The sequence below is a fragment of the Lithobates pipiens genome, unplaced genomic scaffold (genome assembly GCF_037356315.1).
Source record: "Lithobates pipiens isolate NorthernLeopardFrog02 unplaced genomic scaffold, aLitPip1_a1.2 Scaffold_16, whole genome shotgun sequence".
NCBI classification, from domain to species: domain Eukaryota; kingdom Metazoa; phylum Chordata; class Amphibia; order Anura; family Ranidae; genus Lithobates; species Lithobates pipiens.
The window spans coordinates 263,514,831-263,540,376 of NW_027507748.1; the positions used below are offsets into that span (position 1 = coordinate 263,514,831).

General features: G+C 40.5%; 1 protein-coding gene across 1 annotated transcript; it reads right to left on the reverse strand.

Moving 5' to 3' along the window:
• Positions 1 to 225: 225 nt before the first annotated feature.
• Positions 226 to 8,060, reverse strand: LOC143984330 (gastricsin-like). Its single transcript, XM_077484568.1, has 9 exons — positions 7,996 to 8,060; positions 4,587 to 4,743; positions 4,386 to 4,503; positions 3,832 to 3,950; positions 2,533 to 2,732; positions 1,182 to 1,289; positions 662 to 809; positions 465 to 563; positions 226 to 378 (listed from the first exon to the last, which is right to left on the reverse strand). The coding sequence occupies exons 1-9, from the start codon at positions 8,049 to 8,051 to the stop codon at positions 226 to 228; spliced, it is 1,158 nt and encodes a 385-aa protein (XP_077340694.1). The 5' UTR covers positions 8,052 to 8,060.
• Positions 8,061 to 25,546: the final 17,486 nt, after the last annotated feature.

The following is a 25,546-nucleotide window of genomic DNA, read 5'->3' on the forward strand; positions in this document are numbered from 1 at the left end:
TAGTAGACTTCATTAATTTGCAATAATAATGTTATATTGATTGTTTTATTGTCATATTCATTTATTATTGTTTGTATGTGCCATTTCAGCTTTGAACAGTAAACAATTTTACCCTATAATGTTAAACTTTAATTGCAGCATTGTCTTAATTTAACTTCATGGGATCCTTGATTCATTAGTTGGTTGTGGTGTTCCAGTTTTTTTGTGTTCAGTTTTTACTGCTGTTCAGGCCATGGCTGCAAAGCCAACTTGGTTGTTGCCAAGATCATAAACAGAATAGTATTGCCTAAGAAATACATCCCCCAGAATCCAAAGTGGCTGACCATTTCGTGAAGGTAGGTATGTTGACTCAAATCCAACTACACAGTTTCCATTGATCTGAAAAGAACAGTGATTGATGCATTTATTCAAAAACTGCTGGCTAAAAACATTATAAACATGGTGAAATGAATGTTTATAAATACCTGTAGAATGTATCCTGAAGGAGGAATGGAGAACTGATTTCCACTGATGGTAAAGCTGATAGGTGGCAGATTTTGTACATTGTTGCAATTTACATAATACTAAAAAGAAGCAAACTATAATCAGAACCTTGGTTGGGTTTAAGAGAGAAGTTAATGCTTATTTCCAGAAAGGTTAGAACATTTATAAATATCATTACCTCGCCATTTTGCCCTTGCTGGGCACCTAGAGACTGCAGAAGGGTATCAAGGTACTGCTGTGGAATGGTAAGAAGAGGAGTTCCTGTATCTACAATACCCTGGCAGCCCTGACTGCACCAGCCAGTTGGCTGTCCGTTAACTGAGAACCTGAAGGGTTAAAAAAAATCTTTAAAAAAGCTATATAGACACATATACAGTACCCTTTTAGCATCTTCACAAGATATAAAGTATCTGTGAATTTCTGTATACACTTTTTTAATTTAATGTCATTTTTAATGACTATTAATAATAATATTATTATTATTAAGAACTGTAAAGATTATTAACTTTGCTCAAAGGTTAGTAAATGTAAGTTGTCGGTTAGCTTATTGCACTTTTCACTTTTTTTTTTTGCCTTAATGAACATGACAGAAAATGTACAAATATTGTGAAAATGCAATTGCTTCAAATATGCTTAGTTCCTCAACAGTCCAAATTTCACCAGGCTGTCATAAAAAAATCTGGTTAACTGATACTCACTCATTAATGCCAATTTGCCAGTAAATCTGCTCAGTAACTGGAGTCCAATAGATCTGGCCTGAATATAAACTGCTGTCCACGCCACCAAATATTACTTCTCCAGATTGACTAGAAAGACGAAAGGCACTCAGTTATTGAAACTGACATAAAGAACAAGTTCAATAAACTATATTTTGTGTTGGGATTTAGAGTAAAGCATATTGTATTTTCATCAATTTAATAGTTTGAAGTTGTTGCAGACATTTTGGCCTAAGTAATTAAATTGTGAACTAAAGAGAGGTGCAGTGAAATAAAAAGTACCCATATCCACTTTAAATATACAATCAAGTGACAGAGAAGCTCAATTGTTTAAAATGATCCTGGACATGATTGGATGTTTGACATCAACATTTGACGTCAGTGCTCTTTACCTCACATCTTACTCTGATAAATAAGTAGGACTCTAGAATCAGACAAAACAGATCTTTCCTTGCTTTAAAATGGGCCTAAAATAAAAATACTTCCAGTTTCAGTAGAATATTTGCTTATGTGTCACAACCATAGAAAGTATTAAAATGCTAAATTGCTTTTTGTTGCACCTTAGAACATTCCTTGCATATTTTGGTCTTCCTAAAACAGTTTAGCGATACAAAAAATAAATTGTTGATTTAATGTGTTTGTGTTAATCTAGTATCTGGAATTCTTATTAAACATCTTTATACTACTTAGAAACAAATATTTAGGTTTTGCCTATGTGACATTAAATAAATTATGTATTTATTTTACTAGAAAGCTCTACTACATTCTCTACAAACATTCTCCTTGAGGAAATATACAACAAAGAAATGTGAAAGCGTTGAAACTAAACTCAGTTAGTCCATTTCATTACACAGCTGGATGTAAAAATACTAATACTATAATGAAATGATTAAACAACAATGAAGCATTATACTTGATAAAAACTTAATGGCTCATATAAACCTGGTAATCATTGATACTCTGATAAACTCTACCTACTGGAATTAACCTACACGCTTATCAAGTAATTGTATTCTAGACTGGAATTACCATAAATTATATATTATACTGGCTTATAAATGTCAGGGAAAATTAAAGTATCTGATTGGCTGCCAAGAGTGACAATCCAAGACTAAAACTGGAACACTCAGCCAATCAGCTTCTAACTTCAGCTTGTATATTTAAACTTTTTCAATAAAACCTGGAAGCTGATTGGTTTTGATGCAGAGCTGCACCAAATTTTGCAAGCTCCAGTTTTAGTAAATCTCCTCCAGTGTCTCTTGAAGTTTTAGTTAGACGTGGCTTTGATATATCTTGGCAACCTGGTCTATGTTTAATCTCAGTTGATTCTCACCCAGTGAGATAGAAGCTGAACACAGGCTGTGGAATAAGATTTTGCTGTATCAAACCCTGTATGGCGGTTGTGGCACTTTCTGCTGACAATGACTGATAGGCCATTCCAAAAATACCATCAAATTTGGCATAATAGAAAAAGCTGCTTGGTTCAGTGACACTCAGACCCAGCTCCTGATTTTGAATGGACAGCCCTTGTACCTATAATATATAATAAATACATGAGAATACCTATAAAAGATACATGGTAACTGGTATAAATCTATTATTTACATCATAAAAAAATATAGTATAAAAACACAAAAAAATCACAGACAGTACATTTAAATGGTTTAGATTCATAGCCTTTTTATTTTTATCTACAGATAAGGGTGTTGGTTGTGGCATAGAGTAAACTCATACTGTTCAGGTTTATGCTTGTTGAAGTAGGTCCTACAAGCATTTCCCTTGAATCTAGGCACATGACATCTTCTGTTCCCCATTTCTATGTTCGTTCTTCTTTTTCCCATGAACCTGTTTATACACTCCAGGTGTTTTATTTAGCATCTAGCTTATTGTCACACTGAAGTTGTTGTCTGCATTGTACTGCTTCCTATCTGGATAACATGGCACAGGGTGCACAGGAATTGCATCGCTGTAATGCTTCCCCTTCAGGCAGCTTACCAGCACATTATGCCTTTACCTTGCAGGCAAGAAAAAAGTTAAAAACTCACCCAGTGGTTTAAAACCGCTTTAAAAACCATTAACAGTATACAATCTATGAGGCCAATTAAAGTCTAATTCTGACTTTTGAAAAAAAAAAATAGTAAATACACACACATAATGTAAAAAAATGTGAATTTCTTTTTTTGTGCACTGAAGCCTGCAAAGCATTGTGAGGATTGCGAGTGCAATTCCCAAGCTCTGGTCCAGACCTTTGATTATGAAACTGGTGGAAGTTTTGTTAGACTATAAGGGAGGTAATGTCACCACACCTGTACTTCATTGGAAAATATGAGTCCCTCTGCCATGGTGTTAGATGGGACTTGTAATCTCTCCATTCACAGATTTATGACAGGAGCCTAGGGGAGAAGAACCACCTGAATCCTGTAAAAGAAGGATGAGGAGGAGGCAGCGTTTCAGGGTGGGGGGCTTTGGACTCTGACCAGATTTCATGTTACACCCTAAATATTAGGATAGCTTTTAATACTGATTGATCTCCCAATTAGTAATACCTGCAAGTTTAAGTTTCTATGGGGAAGGGATTTTAACTAATCATCATATGTTTCATCAATACAGAGGACATAAAAAAGGTACTTACTGTCACTGTGTCATAACCCAATACTCCAGTCATGCTACCACTGCCATACCACATTGAAAATTGTTGATTATTGGAAGTATATGTAGAAGATTGGGTAGGATTGAATAGTGGGTGGTTGGCTAAAAGGTAAGGGAAAAGGTGTATGTTATAAAAAGATACAGAACAGAATGACATATTTCTAATATTTACAAAATTATAAAGATCAAAGGTTTCCCATTAGACTATGCCTATCACAGCAACAGGCAGTTTCTGTTTGTGTTGTGGGAATGGATAGGGTTGTTGGCAGATGGTCTTGCTCTTCCTGCCCAACAAAATGTATTGGCACTCAATCGTGTTTTATTTCAACAACCTGCAAATATTGGGTCATTTTTATATTTTGTAAATTGTAATTAAATAATTCACTATAAAGAATTGTAGCTTGCATTGAATATTTTAAAATTATACACTATTGTGTTAAACAGTGCCTATTTTGGCTACTATTTAGTATGTCATATATAATATTTAATAACAATCATACAACTACATTTTCAGATGCTTTACAAAATACTACCTACTACAGGCTGAACTTTGACAATATGTAGAAGCGACCCAAAGATTGGAAGAACCAGTATCAAAGGCAACAAGAAAGTTTTGGGGTGGGGTTCCAATGCTGATCTCACCAAAATAATAGTTCTGCAAGAGAAAGTAATTATGTTTGGTTCATATTTGTTATACGTAATTTACATTATTAAAATATGTAAGCAATCAACACTTACATCTAAATACATAGGTTCATAAGCAACCCCAAAGTTGCTCTGACTGTTTAGGTTGTATTTAATAGCTGGTTCTTTAATGTGGGTTTTCATAAAGTCTTCCAGAACTCCTTCCTCTTTCATGGTTTCTCGGATAGATTTCATTCTTTTCAGGGAAACCCTTCAAGAAAAAACAATATACTTCTTTGAAAATTTCTGCAATATATTTTCTATTGATCATGAAGTATGTAATATAGTCAAGGCACCATATTTTATAATTTTGTGACTATTATAAATAGTAGGCAAAATGTTAACTACAGTTAGGTAAAACATATACCACTTATTACAGTATAATGATATGTTACTACTATAATATATACATGAAATGAAAGAAAGCTTATGTAGAGACTTATCACTTTTTTATTGTCAGAAGGAAAACATGTAAGTATTTTAGTGGGGGCTAACCATGTGCTATTCTATAAGTATAGTTTAATTATGAGAATGTAAGAAGCTCCCCCGAGTGTTACAAATTGACCAATGTGTGTATGCAAACAAGTCCCTTACCATTTTGTGGCAGCTCAATAAATCTCTCCAAAATAAAAATAAAAATTATTCTCTTGCTTGTGCAATCTATGTGGTTAAAGAAGTAAAGCATGTTAATTCTGCAAGGGAATTATCACTTTAAAAGGACATTTTCACCTTGTAATATGAATCTTCACCATATTCATTAGGCTAAGTGAAAAATGTTCTCCTTTAGTAAATCAACCCCAACAGCTCTAAATTCTTTTTGAAAAGGAGGTTGCAGAAAAAAAAAATTATTTTCATGATTTAGGCTGGATTCACACCTATGCATTTTTAGTGCTTTTTGCATTTTGCAGATTTGCACTACAGAATGTGTTCCATAGGAAACCATGGTAAATGGACTGTAGTGCAAATCTGAAAAATGTGAAAAGCACATAGGTGCATAGGTGTGAATTCAGCCTTAGTGTTGTTAACAGTTGCAGAGTTCATGCATTGATTTTGTAACTTGTTTTGGTTTCTATGTATATACTATTGTTGTGGACAAAAATTTCCCATTCTCGGAAAGATAGAATAATATTTAGTGAGCATTTTATTTGTTTTCTGGAATTCTTATGGACATGCCCCAGATCAGCTTCTGTCAATTTCAAAATCAGTTCCTTTTGAGAGACAACTAACTGCTCTTTCCACAAATATTGGAATGTATGTATTAGCATCCAATAAGCCAAGTCCTTCTTAACTTAAAGCAGGTATTATAGCGTAATTGGTCAGCTTGAGTAATGCTTTTGTTTGTATTTCTTTTCAGTCATGTTATTTCTAAGGTGTTATCACAGTAATCTTATGACTATTAAAGTGTCTGTTACCCCAACACTTTATATTCCTGATATGTGCCTGCTGTACCATATACTTGTATAAGAAAGTATCCTGTTCTCCTTGTATTGCTTCCTTTATCTGAAATCCCAGGTTTTCCTGCCAGTCCCTCTGCTTTCCTATTAAAAACTGACCACACTAAGCAGAAGAGCACATCATGGTCAGTTCTCTAGCTATGCTGGGAGCTCCGTGTACCCTCCTCCAATGATCAGACTTGTCCTGACATACCCCCACTGCACAGCCATTAACCTCCCTGGCGGTACGATTATTTCGGATTTTAGGTGCTAAAAGCGGTACCATTATTTTGCATGAAAATTTGGCGTTTTATATTGTAGTCCTGCAATTCTTAGGAATAACTCTCTTAAATCTGTCCAAACCAGAGTCTAGCAGACATCCCAGGTATGATAAAGTTTGAAAAATTAAATCATAAATTATAATATAATAAATAATTATAAATAATTGTACCAAATAATAATATAACAATAATAAAAATTATTCAATAATGTAATCAAATCAAAAACACTGAAATTTGCTCAGTTGCAGAATTGTCACTGTCATTACTTTTCAGTATTTGATGACGGATCTCCCCACAAATCGCTATCGCTAAATTCTACGAGTGATTCCAATTTATTATCGCTGTTTTCTAGCTGGTCTAAACTCATTTTTGATGTACAGTGACAGTTTTGGTTGCTATGGGCAATCTCCAGTTTCCAGGCATAAAGAACAGTTTTTATTATATAAAACTGCATGCAGGACACTGGGCAGACCACTAGGGACAACGGGGATGTGAAATATTTACATACAGCAATGTAATCTGTAAGATTACATTATACTGTATGTATACTGTGTGTTTCACTTTTTGAATTTGGCGCCGATCTCCGTGCCCGTGCGTCGCAACGCTCGCAGGGCATGGAGATCGGCGATGTAATGCATCGAGCGAGACACGGCTCGCTTGTACAGCGGGGAGACAACGCTGGATCCGAGGGAGAAGGTAAGTAAACCTCCTCCTGGATCCAGCGATGCAGTCCCGAGTCTGACTCGGGGATACCGCTCTTGGTATAAAAAATCCACCCCGAGTCAGACTCGGGAATACCGTCAGGGGGGTTAACTGGCAAGCCCAGTGTGCTGCTGCTTCTCCTCCCCCCAGCCCTTTACAGCTGAGAACAGAGGGAATTTGATAATTTATTAAAAGGGAAAACTGTATTTATATATATTTTTTTAGATTTTATATCTATACAAAAATGTTTTGCCTTTCATTTCTATTGTCGATTGAATGGGTTGTTTTATAAAGTGATTATTTACAACCACTTTAAGGCATATGACTATGCTTGGATTATTTGTTTTTACATTCTACTAATTTTTGTAGCTTTTCTCACAATTCCTAGTCTCTTCCATAAAATGTGATAAAATATGAAGTGGGGTCCCCTAGTTGCCTGTCTACTCTAGACATTCCCAGAGAAAAATACTTTTTTCAACTTACTTAGAATTAAAGTATAACTAAAGGCAAAACATCTATTTTAGTTTTGGATAGAGTAGAGAGGGATTAGATCACTTGTCAGATTTTATTGCTGTCTGTGCCTCAATTATGGAGACTCATCCTCTCTATTTGTCCTATTTACCATTATCATTGAAAGTGAAAATAAAAGAAAATCACAACTTTTGGGTTGTCCCCAGAAAAGTAATTGAGAGGAAATCTTCCAATGGAGGCACTAGTTCTGGTGACCTGGGGGTCCACAAGGGATTTCCTCTTACTTCCTGTTTGGTTATGGGACAGGAAGTGAATGTAAATCTCCGCCATTGAACACAAATGGTGAAAAAAATCTGACGGGTTATAATCCTCCCTAGCTCTATCCAAGATGGAAGAAAAAAAGGTTTGCTTATAGTTCTATTTTAAAGCATTTGCTAGTTGAGTGTTGTCAAGGTGTAAAAAAATCAAACCAGCTGGCACAAGGCACACAACAGTTTACAAATGTAATACTTATAGCAGTATTCATTATTTAAAACTATTTTAATTTCAAATTTTTGCATTATTTATTGAACTTACCTAACTTGCCCCTCAGACACTGAGAGACAAATGAATAAAAGAAGCAGCAACTTCATTGTGATAGATCTCAGGCAAACTCTGTATCGGAGAAGTAGCAGTTCATATGCCTTTTTATAAACACAAACATTGCTCAAGGTAACTCCTTCTGACCCAGGAAGACCTTTCTCTTATCATCTTTTTTCTGTGCCAAGATTACGGAGATTAGAAGAATTATTAGTAAAAGCAAACAATCCTTAAGTATTTGAGAAGTTTATACAATTAAGTAATCTTTTCTGCCAATATGCCAAATGCTTTATATAAATATACTTTATGTGCTATAATTCTTGATGCAAATCCAGTTGCTTGAACAAATACTACTAAAATTGGGACACAATAATTACACAGCTATTGGCAAGCCCCAAAATATTACTGTGAGTTATGCATAATTTATGTCTCAACAGCTGGAAATGGCACTGACAAAACTACAGATTGGTCAGGCATTCCCTCCCACTGCTTGTAAAAGCGATCTAGAGGCTAATTAGCTGCTAGGATTGCTTTTAAATTAAAGCCGATCGCTGACTGAAAAGAATAATACCTAGATGATACCTAAACCTGCAGGCATCATTCTGGTATAACCATTCAGTCCAGCAACATACCAGTATGTTACTGGTCCTTCGTGGGCATATATTGTAATGTTCTTTTTTTCATGCAGCCCGTGGGATGAATGAAAAAAAGATATTGATTGGTGGGTGTGCCCACCATTAGAATACCGCCCTTCATCCACCCACTTCTACTGATGGGCATACATGCACCCTTATTTTTTAACTGTGGTTGTGAAATCACCTCCTACAGCGCCGGGGTCACTGATTTACGTATAGCGAGAGCAAACGCTGTTGCTGTTAAGATAAATAAATCAGTACTGCAGCTAAATGGCGTACCTGAAAAGCAAACAATGGCAACGATAAAACATTAACTCAATAAAACAACTTGATTTTTTAACATCTGTACCTAAAAAATATATGCCGAAGCATGTGGGCAATCCACATCTAATGTTAGGAGCAAATCGCTCCTCCACCCCTGCTCTTTTTTTTAATTGTGGTGGTGAAATCACCTCCTATGGGGCTGGAGTCACAGCTTTACCGTGGGAGCAAACGTTTTTGCTGTCAGTATAAATAAACCCATTCTGCAGCTGAATGGCATACCTGCTAAGCAAATGATGGTTAACAATAAAACAAAGTAACATTACAGTATAACAGTAATGCCGCGTACACACGATCGGACTATGGACCAGAGTCCGCCGGACAATCCACCCGTGTGTGGGCTCCGGGTGACTTTTTCTTCCCAAAAGTCTGGTGGACTTAGAAGTTTTAACTCAAAATTGTCTGCCGGACAATCCGCCCATCTGTGTGCTAGTCCGCCAGACTTTTGAAATGAACAGACTTGCCCGCACACGGAGAAAAGTCCATTCATTTTGAACGCGGCTCCAGGTAGATGGAATTAGCGAAGGAATTCAATGTCGCCGTCTCCATCGGTGAGATTGACACGTCGCTAGCCCTGTCACCTGGTATGGACTTAAAGGGGAAGCCCTACGCCAAAAAAACGTTGTGGGGGTCCCCCCCAGTCCATATCAGACCCTTATCTGAGTATGTAGCCTGGCCAGTCAGGAAAGGGGGTGGGGACAAGTGAGTGTCCCCCTCCTGAGCCGTACGAGGCCACGTGCCCTCAACATGGGGGGGTGCTTTGTGCCCTGCGGCCCCCCATCCCAAAGCACCTTGTCCCCATGTTGATGAGGACAAGGGCCTCTTCCCGACAACCCTGGCCATTGGTTGTCGGGGTCTGCGAGCGGGGAGCTTATCGGAATTCAGGAGCCCCCTTTAATAAGGGGGCCCGCAGATACCGGCCCCCTACCCTATGTGAATGAGTAGGGGGTACGATATGCCCCTACCCATTCACCTGGTGAAAAAAGTGTAAATAAAATAACACAACACAAGTTTTTAAAATAATATATTAGACAGCTCAGGTGGTCTTCCGTCTTGGGGGGTCTTCTCGCTGGACTCCTCCACTATCTTCTGCTCTTTTTCTAGCTCTTTTACTAGCAGAGGAGCCCGGCTTTCTTCTTCGTCGTTGCCGCCGCCATCCGGGGGTCTTCTTCCGACTTCGGGGGTCTTGTCCCGCTCTTGGGGGGTCTTGTCCCCCTCTTCGGTTATTCTGCCGGGCCTCCGCTATCTTCTTATAGCTCTTTTACTAGCGTTGGCCAGGTCTTCTGTCGCTGCCGCCTTCTTCTCTTCTTCTTCTTCTTCCTTGCGATGTTGACACAACGCTCTCTCTGGCCGCAATGGCAGGGACACGTTGTGTGGCGACTTATATAGGGGCAAGGGGCGGGGTCACTGGGTGATGTCACATGGTGACCCCACCCCCTTATGATGTCACAGTCCCGGAGGATGCTGGGACTGATGCTGATGGAGGCGGCAACATTGACTTCCTTCGCTAGTTCTGTCTACCTGGAGCCACGTTCAAAATGATTGTACTTTTCTCCATGTGTGGGCAAGTCCATTCATTTCAAAAGTCCGCCGGAAAATTCCAGTCGTGTGTGGGCAGGTCTGCTCATTCGGAAAGTCCAGCGGACCTCAGCTACAAAGTCCGGCGGGTTGTCCGCTGGATTAAGTCTGCCGCATAGTCCAATCGTGTGTGTACGCGGCATAAGACATACCATACCCGCAAAGCAAATACAATAAAATATAGTAAAAATAAAAATTACAGTTCTAAAATACATTAACAATAGAGAGAGTAATAGTTATAGAGAGCAAACAATAGAGCAAACAAACTACTTTTGACATTTTTATTTTTTATTTTTTTGTGTTTTTGTGTGTTTTGTTTTGCACTTTTATATAAACTTTTTTTTTTTAAATAAAATTCTATTAGTTTTTGAAGGCATATCATACAACATTTGGAAGCGTCGGTTAGGACCATACAAGGCCAACGTGGCCTAACAATTCTCTAATAAAGATCTACTATCTAACACCTCCCCACTCATGAATCACAGTTCGACCAGATAACAGGATCTTCCAGTTTACCTTCCACCATCTATATAAAGTACTTAAATATGTATTTGTGTGTTGAGAGTCTTAGGGTAATACCCTATGTTTAGGCATTATAGTGAATAAATTCATAAACATCATATTCATATATTTCATTACTAGCAGCCTGCGTGTCCCTTTCTTTAGCCCACTGTGGTACTAGAATTGATCCACGAGTGCCACACTTTGTCAAATTTTTTCATACAACCTCTGGCTCTTTTATATAAACTTTAAACTGCAAATGATCCAGATTAGGGTCTCTCAAAATTTGATGGCCATCTCAACTTTCAAGACCCTGTGTAAGTGTGCCCTAGGACTGTGCAATGGTGTACCATACGCTTATACTCCACTAGTGTGTGGTAGCGTTCAAAACATTCACCAATGCAAATACCAGGTTGGTCAAGACAGGAGAGACAATAAAAGCGGGTGTCACGCCAATATCTGCATTTTCTGCAGACACAACATCTTCTTTGGGGATTTCTTTGGGTAAGGGTACCATGGAGGACATACGGAAAATGCCTCTCATGCAACCGGCTCACTGCACTTGGATTGGGAAGTTGGGTCACAGCACCATCCGTCTGGAAACAGAAGGGCTGTGATGATCTCTTCCTGGAATTTAAGGAGGGATCCAGTTCATCCTGAATCTTTGTATAGCACATAAGCATGAGCCAATTGGAATAAATATACAGACACTTTTTTATACCAGCATCTGGCCTTATTGGCAATTAGGTACGGTCATTGAGGTCCACCCCTCCCATGTTAAGGTTGTATTCATGGACAGAGAGGGGTTTCTCCACAACACCAGTTGCTCTTTGAATTAGGATCATCGTGTCTGCGTGAAGGGAGCACAGAATGAAAACATTCTTATTATCCCTCCACTTCACAGTGAGCAAATTATTACATCTCAAGCAGGCTCTCTCCCCCAGCCTAAGATGGGAATCTACAAGCCATTGGGGTAAGCCCCGGTGATTATATTACACGGTACCACAAATGTGCCAATTCCATGATCAAACAAGTGACTAAAAAGTGGCACACTTGTGTAATAATTGTCCACATACAAGTAGTACCTCTTTCCGAATAAGGGTGACACCAAGTCCCACACAATCTTACCAGCGCTCCCTATGTAGTCTGGGCAGTTCTCCAGCTCTACATAACTATCTCTTCCCTCATAAACCAAAAAAACTATATGTATAGCCTGTTGCCCTGTCACAGAACTTATACATCTTGACCCCTTACCTGGCATGCTTGCTGTGAAGATACTGTTTGAATGACAAGCGGCCAAAAAAACTTAATCAGGGTCTCAGGCCGATCGTATTCAGGGTCACCCCAAGGGGGACAGAGTTCATTGTCATTGAAATGCATGAATCACAATATCCGCTCGTATCGTGTCCTGGTCATGGAGACAGAGAACAAGGGCATATGGTGAATTGGGTCAATGGACCAATATGACCGCAACTCACTTTTTTAAGTTATGCCCATGAGGAGGCATAGGCCCAGAAAGGTCTTAAATTCGGAGACCATAATAGGTCTCCAATCTCTGGCAAGTGTCAACTGTTTCCACCTGAATTTCAGGTTGGCCAGTGAATGGTGGAAGTACAAGTGCTGCCGAAGTGGTGGGCTCCCAATGCGGATTGGCAAATGCCGCAGGAAGGGCACTATGGGCTTGACGATTTTGTCTTCTTGGTGGCTGCCGAACACTAGTTGTGTGCCACCTCACCAGCTTGAATTGCACTTGTGTGACTCGCTATGTCACCAAGTATTACTGCAGTGCTGGATGTATGACCAGGATGTACTAGGCTGCTAGTGCTTGCCAGTTCACCAGAAGGATGAGCAGCACTAATACTGGCTCTCTGCTCCATAAGAGTACAATATTATGGAGCATAGGAGACTACTAGGGATGAGCTCAGTGTTCGAGTCGAATGCATGTTCGACTCGAACACCGGCTGTTCGCCTGTTCGGCGAATCCAGAACTTTGTTGGCCCTTTGCACCATATTCGTGTGGCGCTCATGGCCCACAATGCACTGTGCCATCGCAGTGTATTGCTGGCTGATGATTGGTCAAGCATGCACTGTGACCACCCATGCTTAGCCAATCACAGCGCCGGCAGCGAGGGCAGGATGCCTGTGGCCAATTATAGCTCAGGGGGGTTTAGTACATGCCCCACACTATATAAGGACGCCAGCGCGGTGGTATTGTGTAGTGTGTTGGCGTGCAGGGAGAGAGCAGGATAGGCAGGGACAGTGTCATCTTTGCTTGTTAACCTAGTGCAGTTACAGTGGGTGTATTGTGCCTCCTGCACAGTATACACATGAAGCTATCCCTTATTGCTGGTGTTGTTCTGTTTCTCTAACACAAGCATCTGCAGCAGTTAGAGTGGGTGTAGTGGGCCCCCTGCACACTATACACCTGAAGCTACCCCTTATTGCTGGTGTTGATCTATTTCTCTAGCACAGGCATCTGCAGCAGTTAGAGTGGGTGTAGTGTGCCTTCTGCACAGTATACACCTGAATCTACCCCTTATTGCTGGGGTTGTTCTGTTTCTGTAACACAGACATCTGCAGAAGTTACAGTGGGTGTAGTGTGCCTCCTGCACAGTAAACACCTGAAGCTACCCCTGATTGCTGGTGTTGTTCTGTTTCTGTAACATGGGCATCTGCAGTGGTTACAGTGGGTGTTGTGTGCCTCCTGCACAGTATACACCTGAAGCTACCCCTGATTGCTGGTGTTGATCTATTTCTCTAGCACAGGCATCTGCAGCAGTTAGAGTGGGTGTAGTGTGCCTCCTGCACAGTATACACCTGAAGCTACCCCTTATTGCTGGGGTTGTTCTGTTTCTGTAACACAGGCATCTGCAGACGTTACAGTGGGTGTAGTGTGCCACCTGAACAGTATACACCTGAAGCTACCCTGATTGCTGGTGTTGTTCAGTTTCTGTAACACAGGCATCTGCAGCAGTTACAGTAGATGTACTGTGTCTCCTGCACAGTATACACCTGAAGCTACCCCTTATTGCTGGTGTTGTTCTGTTTCTGTAACAGAGGCATCTGCAGCAGTTACAGTGGGTGCAGTGTGTCTCCTGCACAGTATACACCTAAAGCTACCCCTTATTGCTGGTGTTGTTCTGTTTCTCTAACACAGGCATCTGGAGCAGTTACAGTCGGTGTATTGTGCCACCTGCACAGTATACACTTGAAGCTACCTCTTATTGCTGGTGTTGTTCTATTTCTGTAACACAGGCATCTGCAGCAGTTACAGTGGGTGTAGTGTGCCTCCTGCACAGTATACACCTGAAGCTACCCCTTATTGCTGGTGTTGTTCTGTTTCTGTAACACAGGCATCTGGAGCAGTTACAGTCGGTGTATTGTGCCACCTGAACAGTATACACCTGAAGCTACCCCCATTTGCTGGTGTTGTTCCGCTTCTATACAACGGGCATCTGGAGCAGTTACAGTCGATAAGCTTTTTTAAGCTTTTTTTGTGATAAGTGTATAACTGTATGTGATAAGATAAGAGTGATAAGAGTCCAAGCCTTATTCTTCAAGGGAAAACCCTAACCCCAACCTTAACTCTAACCCTAAGCCTAACCCAAACCCCAACCCTGACCCTAACCCCAATCACAACCCTAACCTCAATCACAACCCTAATCCCTAACCATAACCCTAACCCTAACCCTTAACCCCTATTCTTAACCTTAACCCCCTAACCCTTACCCCTAACCATAACCCTAAGACTCCATTCACACAGGGGCAACACGACTTCCAGCATGACTTAGTGAGGCAACTTGGACACGACTTGAGTATGGATCAAAGCGCGACTTTGGGATGACTTCAACACGACTTGGGGCGAGTTACAAACACGACTTGAAGCCGCCTCCAGGACAGGGAACTGTACAAATGGCCAATTAGAGCTTATCTGTTCTTGTGACATCATTCTTGTTCCTGTTTTCTTCCTTGTTCCCTGTTGTTCTGTGTCCAAAATGCTCTCTTTCATAACAGCTGGTTTAGCAGTATTGATGGAAGAGGAAGAAAGGAAGCGAAGAATACGTCACTACTGGATCCATCCAATCATTGTCAATAGATCTAACAGAGAGCAGTTCTGGGCTATGTATGAGAACTTGCGTGGTTTTGAGGACAAGTTTTTCAACTATACACGGATGTCGATTGCAAGGCAGTACATATGTACATAAGTACATATGCTGTATGTCCTTGTCTACTTGCCACGTCACCTGCCCCAAGTTGTGTATTGTCCACTTGCCACATCACCTGCCACAAGTTGTGTATTGTCCACTTGCCACGTCACCTGCCCCAAGTTGTGTATTGTCCACTTGCCAGGACACCTGCCACTAGTTGTGTATTGTCCACTTGCCACATCACCTTCCACAAGTTGTGTATTGTCCACTTGCCACGACACCTGCCACAAGTGCCACGACACCTGCCACGAGTGCCACGACACCTGCCATGAGTGCCATGTGACCTGCCAAGAGTGCCACGTGACTGGCTACGAGTGCCACGCGACCTGCCATGTGACCAAGTTGTGGATTGTCCACTTGCCATGTCACCTGCCACAAGTTGTGGGGTTTCTAGCACCAAGTGACCCTAGATATGGGCAATATGTCAAGTACATTTCTGCAGCAGAGAATGACATTTTGAGACCCGACTTTGGGGCCACGTATCTCGGGGCCACTTATAGCTAGAAACCCCAAATTTGGTATGCAAACACAGTAGAACTAGCACTACAACATCTCCAACATCTTCAACCGGATTTGAAAATATTTTGCGACCTGAATTTGGGGTCACGTATCTCGGGGTCACTTGGGGCTAGAAGCCCCAAATTTGGAAATGTTGTAGTGCTAGGTCTACTGTGTTTGCATACCAAATTTGTGGTTTCTAGCACCAAGTGGCCTGAGATACGTAGCCCCAAAGTCAGGTTTCAAAATGTCAAGCACTTTTCTGCAGCAGAGAATGACATTTTGCGACCCGACTTTGGGGCCACATATCTCTGGGCCACTTGTAGCTAGAAACCCCAAATATGGTACACAGTAGAATTAGCACTGCAGCATCTCCAAATTTGGGGTTTCTAGCACCAAGTGACCCCGAGATACGTGGCCCCAAATTTGGGTCGCAAAATATTTTCAAATCCGGTTGAAATAGTTTTTAATGCGGTTGAAATTATTTCGAATCATGTTGTAATAATTTTGAATCATGTTGAAATAATTTCGAATCTGGTAGAAATATTTTTGAATTCGGTTGAAATATTTTCGAATGCAACCGATTTTTCGAATTTGGTCGAAATTTAAACGAAATCCGAAAACGAATTTAATGAATTTAACGAATCTAACTAAATGAAATTAATTAATTAACTAATTAAAACGAAACTAAACAAATGTTTTCCACCAGTATCAGCTGTACACTAAAACTGTGATGAGACAGAGACTTTATACGGTAGTATAAGTATATTAATTTGTTCCAGTATATCTGATATACCACATGTTACTGATTGAACCTGCTGGCTAAATGTTCTCATGGACTTTTGAGTAGTTAGCACTATTAGTCTCTGGTATGATGACTGTGGTATGGATGCAGCCGCGGCCCCGTCTGTTTGTTTTTAATACTATTGACAACGTTGTCAAAGTTTTCAAACGAGGTTGTGATATTTGTTAAAATCTTTTCCTTTTCATGTGTTATTGTACTAATTAAAATAGTGGCTTTTTGTAATAAAATTGATTTTGCACTGATCATAGTGTTCGCTGGTGACCTACTATTGGAGATTTCTCTTTTTCTCCTAATTTTTGTTTATGCTTTTTGGGTCACACGCATTCATAAGTAAGGTGAATGAAAGAATGTGCATGATTTAAAAAATGTTATCCTTTTTCCTTATTCCTTTTTTGGGTAGATCCTGGCATCCTCTATTATTTGAATGGAAAACATTGGCCAGACTGCTGGTTGGAAGCTACACAGTGGGGACTAGTGATGGACGAACTTCCGACGGGACATTTCGCGAACGCGGACCGCGAACGCGGCCGATAGTTTGCGAACCGTAACGTTCGCGGCGGGCCCCATTGACTTCAATGGGAGGTGAACTTTGCAAACCTACAGGTCAAATTTGCAGCCACAAAATAATTACTAGCTGTGCAAACATAGTCCCACCACATGGCCAATGACATAACACATGTATGAGGTGAATCTGGGATCGACAACTACAAGCATTCTTTTTTTATATGTGAAATTGTTGTGACAATTCAGGACTGTGGAGCACATGAAGGCAATGGAGGAGAGGGAAGGTCAGGGTAGGCAAAGAAGAGGGTGCAGGAGATGATCACCAGCAGCGTGACATACAGCAATGACACCTGCACCGTGATAGAGTCATCTGACACCAGCACCGTGATAGAGAGCACTGACATCAGCAGCGTGACATACAGCAATGACACCTGCACCCTGAAAGAGTGATCTGACACCAGCACCGTGATAGAGAGCACTGACATCAGCAGTGTGACATAAAGCACTGACACCAGCACCGTGATAGAGTGATCTGACATCAGCAGCGTGACACACAGCAATGACACCTGCACCGTGATAGAGTGATCTGACACCAGCACTGTGATAGAGAGCACTGACATCAGCAGCGTGACATAAAACACTGATACCAGCACCGTGATATACAGCACTGACACCAGCACCGTGATATACAGCACTGACACCTGCACCGTAAGCAGCCCCAGGAAGAAGTCAGCATAGCACAGGGATGGTGGGAGCCCCTCATAATATGCACAGCAGAGGTACAGCCCCAGGAGGAAGTCAGCACAGCACAGGGATGGTGGGAGCCCCTCATAATAAGCAGCCCCAGGAGGAAGTCAGCAAAGCACAGGGATGGTGGGAGCCCCTCATGATAAGCAGCCCCAGGAGGAAGTCAGCATAGCACAGGGAAGGTGGGAGCCCCTCATAATAAGCAGCCCCAGGAGGAAGTCAGCACAGCACAGGGATGGAGAACTTTACAAACCTACAGGTCATATTTGCAGCCACAAAATAATTACTAGCTGTGCACACATATTCCCACCACATGGCCAAATCTGGGATCGACAACTACAAGCATTCTTTTATTATATGTGAAATTCTGACAGTTCACGACTCTTGAGACAATGGAGGCGAGGGAAGGCCAGGGTAGGCAAAGAAGAGGGTGCAGGAGATGATCACCAGCACCAGCACCATGATATAGAGCACTGACACCTGCACCGTGATAGAGTGATCTGACACCAGCACCGTGATAGAGAGCACTGACATCAGCAGCGTGACATAAAGCACTGACACCAGCACCGTGATATACCAGTCCTTAAGGATTAGCAGACTGTACCTCACTCAACCCTATATACTGTATTACGCTATACCTTACCAGTCCTTAGAAGGACCTTTGTGCAACTAGTAGGTTGTGATTAGCAGACTGTCCCTCACTCAACCCTATATACTCTAGTACGCTATACCTTACCAGTCCTTAGAAGGACCTTTGTGGAACTAGTAGGTTGTGATTAGAAGACTGTACCTCAGTCCCTATACTGATAAAGGACTGCTGCAGAATAGGGCAGCAGTCAGCAGTAGTGCACCTCAACCCTATATATTGTGGACCTATACCAGTCCTTAAGGAATAGCAGACTGTACCTCACTCAACCCTATGTACTGTAGTACCCTAGACCTTTCCAGTCCTTATAAGGACCTTTGTGGAACTAGTAGGTTGTGAATGATTAGCAGACTGTACCTCAGTCCCTATACTGATAAAGGACTGCTGCAGCAGTAGGGCAGCAGTCAGCAGTAGTGCACCTCAACCCTATATATTGTGGACCTATACCAGTCCTTAAGGAATAGCAGACTGTACCTCACTTAACCCTATGTACTGTAGTACCCTAGACCTTACCAGTCCTTATAAGGACCTTTGTGGAACTAGTCGGTTGTGAATGATTAGCAGACTGTACCTCAGTCCCTATACTGATAAAGGACTACCGCAGCAGTAGGGCAGCAGTCAGCAATAGTGCACCTCAACTCTATATATTGTGGACCTATACCAGTCCTTAAGGAATAGCAGACTGTACCTCACTCAACCCTATGTACTGTAGTACCCTAGACCTTACCAGTCCTTATAAGGACCTTTGTGGAACTAGTCGGTTGTGAATGATTAGCAGACTGTACCTCAGTCCCTATACTGATAAAGAACTACTGCAGCAGTAGGGCAGCAGTCAGCAGTAGTGCACCTGAACCCTATATATTGTGGACCTATACCAGTCCTTAAGCAATAGCAGACTGTACCTCACTCAACCCTATGTACTGTAGTACCCTATACCTTACCAGTCCTTATAAGGACCTTTGTGGAACTAGTAGGTTGTGAATGATTAGCAGACTGTACCTCAGTCCCTATACTGATAAAGGACTGCTGCAGCAGTAGGGCAGCAGTCAGCAGTAGTGCACCTCAACCCTATATATTGTGGACCTATACCAGTCCTTAAGGAATAGCAGACTGTACCTCACTCAACCCTATGTACTGTAGTACCCTATACCTTTCCAGTCCTTATAAGGACCTTTGTGGAACTAGTAGGTTGTGAATGATTAGCAGACTGTACCTCAGTCCTTATACTCATAAAGGACTACTGCAGCAGAAGGGCAGCAGTCAAGTATAATATTCTTTCTATATTTGGAAGAAAGAATATTATACGTGTACAAGCCTATTACCATACAAGTCCTGAAAAGAACCTTTGTGGACCTAATAGTAACAGCTACTGATTAAACTGACTGTCCCTCACTGCCACACGCAGCTTCCTGCCTGTCCCTATTTAAACTGACAAAACACAGGCTGCTGGAACAATAACTTGAATAGCACTCAAAACTATATCCTGTACTACTTTACCATACCAGTCCTGAAAAGGACTTTTGTGGACCTAATAGTAACAGCTAATGATTAAACTGACTGTCCCTGCTGCACACAGTGTCCTGTCCCTCTCTCTACACTGACAATAGACAGGCTGCTGCAACAATCACTAGCACAGCAGTGCCTCAAACCTAAATCCTGAACTACACCTAACACCTATACCATGATACCAGTCCTTAAAAGAACTTTTGTGGACCTAATAGCTAGCGATTTGGGTCACTGCAGTCTCTCCCTGCTCCACACAGCAACCTCTCCCTATAGTGACATACGAAATAATGTAAAATGGCCGCCGGATCAGGTCTATTTATAAGTTAGGGGGAATGTCTAAGTGTCCATGTGCTGTAATGTCTCAATTGGCTGTCCTGTACCCCATGATGGATGTGTCATCATAGGTCAAAGTTCTTTTACACAGTAAACACGGAAGTCCGCCGGGCGAACGGCGGCAATAGTCCGCCGATCGGGCGGACCGCGAACAGCCGAAATTCGCAGAGAAACGACCGCCGGGCGAACCGTTCGGCCATCCCTAATGAAGAATCGTTCTTGCCAAACTAATCTATTAACCTTCTATGAGGAGGTGAGTTTACATCTAGATAAAGGATGGCCCGTAGACGTGGTGTATCTGGATTTTGCAAAAGCATTTGACACAGTTCCCCATAAATGTTTACTGTACAAAATAAGGTTGTTTGGCATGGACCATTGGGTGAGTACATTGATTGAAAACTAGCTACAAGGGTGAGTTCAGAGGGTGGTGATAAATGAGGAGTATTCGGAATGGTCAAGGTTCTGTGCTGGGACCAATCCTGTTAAATTTGTTCGTAAACGACCTGGAGGATGGAGTAAACAGTTCAATCTCTGTATTTGCGGATGATACTAAGCTAAGCAGGGCAATAACTTCTCCGCAGGATGTGGAAACCTTGTAAAAAGATCTGAACAAATTAATGGGATGGGCAACTACATGGAAAATGAGGTACAATGTAGAAAATGTAAAATAATGCATTTAGTTGGTAAAAATATGAATGCAATCTATACACTGGGGGAATCTAGGATGGAAAGGGACCTGGGGGTCCTAGTAGATGATAGGCTCAGCAATGGAATGTGATGCCAAGCTGCTGCTAACAAAGCATACAGAATATTGGCATGTATTAAAAAAGGGATTCATTCCAGAGATAAAACGATAATTCTCCCGATCTACAAGACTCTGGCCCGGCTGCACCTAGATTATGTTTTCTAGTTCTGGGCAACAGTCCTCAGGAAGGATTACTGGAAATGGAGTGAGTATAAAGAAGGGCAACAAAGCTAATAAAGGGTCTAGAGGATATTAGTTATGAGGAAAGGTAGCGATCACTGTACTTATTTTCTCTGTAGAAGAGACACTTGAGAGGGGATATGATTTCAATTTACAAATGCCGTACGGGTGACCCCCAAGACAAGACTTGTGGCCACTCATTAAAATTAGAAGAAAAAAGATTTAACCTTAAACTTCATAGAGGGTTCTTTACTGTAAGAGCGGCAGGGATGTGGAATTCCCTTCCACAGGTGGTGGTCTCAGCGGGGAGCATCGATAGTTTCAAGAAACTATTAGATGGGGACCTTAACGACCACAACATACAGTAATACTGACATATAATCACACACATAGGCTAGACTTGATGGACTTGTGTCTTTTTTCGACCTCACCTACTATGTAACTATGTATTGAATCAATATAAAAGTAGATATCAGTATATAAACCACAATAGCTGGAGGGGTGGGTAAGCACATTGCCCTTCCAATGTCCTAAGTGTGTACAAGATATACATAGGCTTACCAAATATCTGGCTTGGGTGAATAATAGTCATCAGTGTAGAGCCAATATATCAGCACGAAAAACTGACCTTATATAGTGACTGAAGGGAGGGATGGGTCAGAAAGATGGGAGGGAGGAGGTGGACGGAGGTGGGGGAATAATACGCCCACATCAGCTAGCCAAAGGAGGTGAGCATCACAATCAGTGTCACCAAATAGGCAAAACAAGGGGAGGTCAAACATCCCCAGGAAGCCCCCCTGGGCGGGTGGCACGCAATGCCACCGCAAGATGACAGGTGTCCGTGCATGGCAGACCCAGTGTGGAAAGCTGAGACCAAGATGCAATGAGTGTTTTGGCTGGTATCTCTCACCATTAGGTAAAAGTGTGTGGGATTTAGTATGCATATACCTTCACAAGCTTGAACAAGCTTTCCTAAAGGTAAATGCTGGGGTAGAGGTGGCAAAAGCACCTGCAATAGTTTTCATGGTGAGCATGTGCCAATATTTATTCATGATCCTTCTAATTTCTTTATGTTGAATAGAAAAATTAGTGATGATCCTGATTGGACCAGTGGTTTAAGGTGTAGAGGTTTTGTTGAATAGAAGATCATGATGTGTATTGGCACAGGCTCTTTTGAAGGCCTTTTTTAAACAGGTATGGGAATATCCTTGTGACAAAAATCTAATTTTTAAAGCATTTGCCTCCATTTTGAAAATAGTATCATTCATGCAGTTACACCTGATCCTCAGGTACTGCTTCTAAGCTATTGAAGTAACAAGAGGTCTAGGATGAAAACTATCGGCGTGTAGAATACAGTTGCCCACCGTAGGCTTGTGAAAGAGGCTGCTTGTTATTAGACCATCACTGTACTTGTGTATCTGGACGTCCAGGGAAGTGATGGAGTCACTATCGTGATTCATGGTAAAATGCAAATTGAAATCATTGTCATTCATGCACTGCCAAAAGGAATGAAGTAGCTCTGAAGAACCATTCCAAACCAAAAAAATCATCTATGTATCTATACCAGATTAATATACAATCATGGAATGAAGACATACTCTCGGATACACTGATCATATGTTCCCAATCCCCCAGGTACAGATTGGCATAGGATAGGGCACAACAAGTCCCTATCACTATGCTCTGTACCTGGAGGAAGTGAAAACCATTGAAAAATATATATGTTGTAAAATAAAATGCAGTGCATCAACGACAAATGGATTCAATGTGCGATCATCCTCATGAGTCTGTGAGATAATCCGACTGATACAAGCCAGGCCCTGTTCGTGGGGTATTGAGCTATAAATGATAGTGTTTTATTCCTGCGCTACCACTGGTGATCTATCAAATGTCAGGGGCTGCTGCTACTACCGGAATGGATCACACCGTATCCACTTAATATGAAACTAAAGATATGTTGGTATTGCGCTGTCCCTATATTAAATAACCCTCCGAGGGTGATAAGTATAATGCTTAATTACATAAACCAATAGTGTAATATAAAAATATATATCTATAAATGTCTACTGAATAGTATCAAAAAGTGCAAAGTGCTACATTAAATTAAATAAAATAAACACACCACAAAGGTGATAGAATCCAAATAAATGAAAATCAATTGAACAAAGGTAAGTAACTAAAAACAGTCTCTTAGAAAATTACTATTTTGATAAAGTGCAGAAAAAATGCAAAAAAAAATAAAAATAAAAAATATAAATAAAAAAATAAAAAATAAAGTAAACGCACTACAGAGTCAATTGAAAACCTCCACAGAAACACAACTGCTTCAATTGAGTGCAAAGCCAAAAAACAGTGAATTGATCATAAAGTGCCAAGTGCGTCTTATAAATGTGCAAATAAGTAAACACTCTCCAGAGGTGATATAAGTGAACCACCCTAATAATAAACAAATGATATACAAGAAAATAAGAGAGTATACCTAGACCAAAAAGAGGGTACCCTCTCCTGATCACATAGGAATAAACTTTAGAATAAACAAAAAAAAAAAAATATATATATATATATATATATATATATATATATAATAGTAAACGCACTACAGAGCCGGCTGCAACATATGTTATATCAGAATGAATCCGGCCTCTATAGATTAAATATACATATTGAAATCCATCAAAAATAAAAAGATATAAAAATTCAAGTCCATAAATAAACAACAGTCTCCTTTAAGTGCAAGTGCTTTGTGCAAACTTGTGCAAATTCAACTGAGGTGTGGATCTCCCAGTGCTTAATCCCGCTGTGATCACACTTTAGTGGGCAGTGGCCCCTTACCTATAGCAAGGAGGGATTCGCATAGAGGTATATAGATTTCTTTATATGTCTTCTCTCCTGGTAAATTCGGTCCCCTGATGAAGTCACGTGATGTGATGTCACGCGTAGGGACGGGAAGGAAGCTGACTGTGGATGCACTTGCTGCTGATTGCTAGAAAAAGGCTTTTTTCTATCTATTAATGTGTGAGTACCCTGTGTATGTAAATTTTTAATAAATGCTATTTGTGAGATACTACACTATGGTATTCCCTCTCTATTAATCTATTGGGTCCTCTGGAGCAATAAGAATAAAATTCAAAGGAGAAGGTGACCGAATTTACCAGGAGAGAAGACATATAAAGAAATCTATATACCTCTATGCGAATCCCTCCTTGCTATAGGTAAGGGGCCACTGCCCACTAAAGTGTGATCACAGCGGGATTAAGCACTGGGAGATCCGCACCTCAGTTGAATTTGCACAAGTTTGCACAAAGCACTTGCACTTAAAGGAGACTGTTGTTTATTTATGGACTTGAATTTTTATATCTTTTTATTTTTGATGGATTTCAATATGTATATTTAATCTATAGAGGCCGGAATCATTCTGATATAACATATGTTGCAGCCGGCTCTGTAGTGCGTTTACTATTATATATATATATATATATATTTTTTTTGTTTATTCTAAAGTTTATTCCTATGTGATCAGGAGAGGGTACCCTCTTTTTGGTCTAGGTATACTCTCTTATTTTCTTGTATATCATTTGTTTATTATTAGGGTGGTTCACTTATATCACCTCTGGAGAGTGTTTACTTATTTGCACATTTATAAGACGCACTTGGCACTTTATGATCAATTCACTGTTTTTTGGCTTTGCACTCAATTGAAGCAGTTGTGTTTCTGTGGAGGTTTTCAATTGACTCTGTAGTGCGTTTACTTTATTTTTTATTTTTTTATTTATATTTTTTATTTTTATTTTTTTTTGCATTTTTTCTGCACTTTATCAAAATAGTAATTTTCTAAGAGACTGTTTTTAGTTACTTACCTTTGTTCAATTGATTTTAATTTATTTGGATTCTATCACCTTTGTGGTGTGTTTATTTTATTTAATTTAATGTAGCACTTTGCACTTTTTGATACTATTCAGTAGACATTTATAGATATATATTTTTATATAACACTATTGGTTTATGTAATTAAGCATTATACTTATCACCCTCGGAGGGTTATTTAATATAGGGACAGCGCAATACCAACATATCTTTAGTTTCATATTGAGCTATAAAGCATCTCAACATCAATGACACCTAATAGAGCAGAAGGAGGGCATATGAAGTCTATCTATATTTTGCAGCCGGGTATTGTATCCCATGTGTAGCTGGATAGTTTGAATACATGTGGGTAAAGATATCCATCAAGAAATCTACTTAAATTCTCTGTGAGTTAACCGTTTCCTGAAATTGGTCTGCCTGTCAGGTTTTGGAGGCTTTTGTGAATCTTTGGCAATGAGTAGAACGTGGGAGTACATA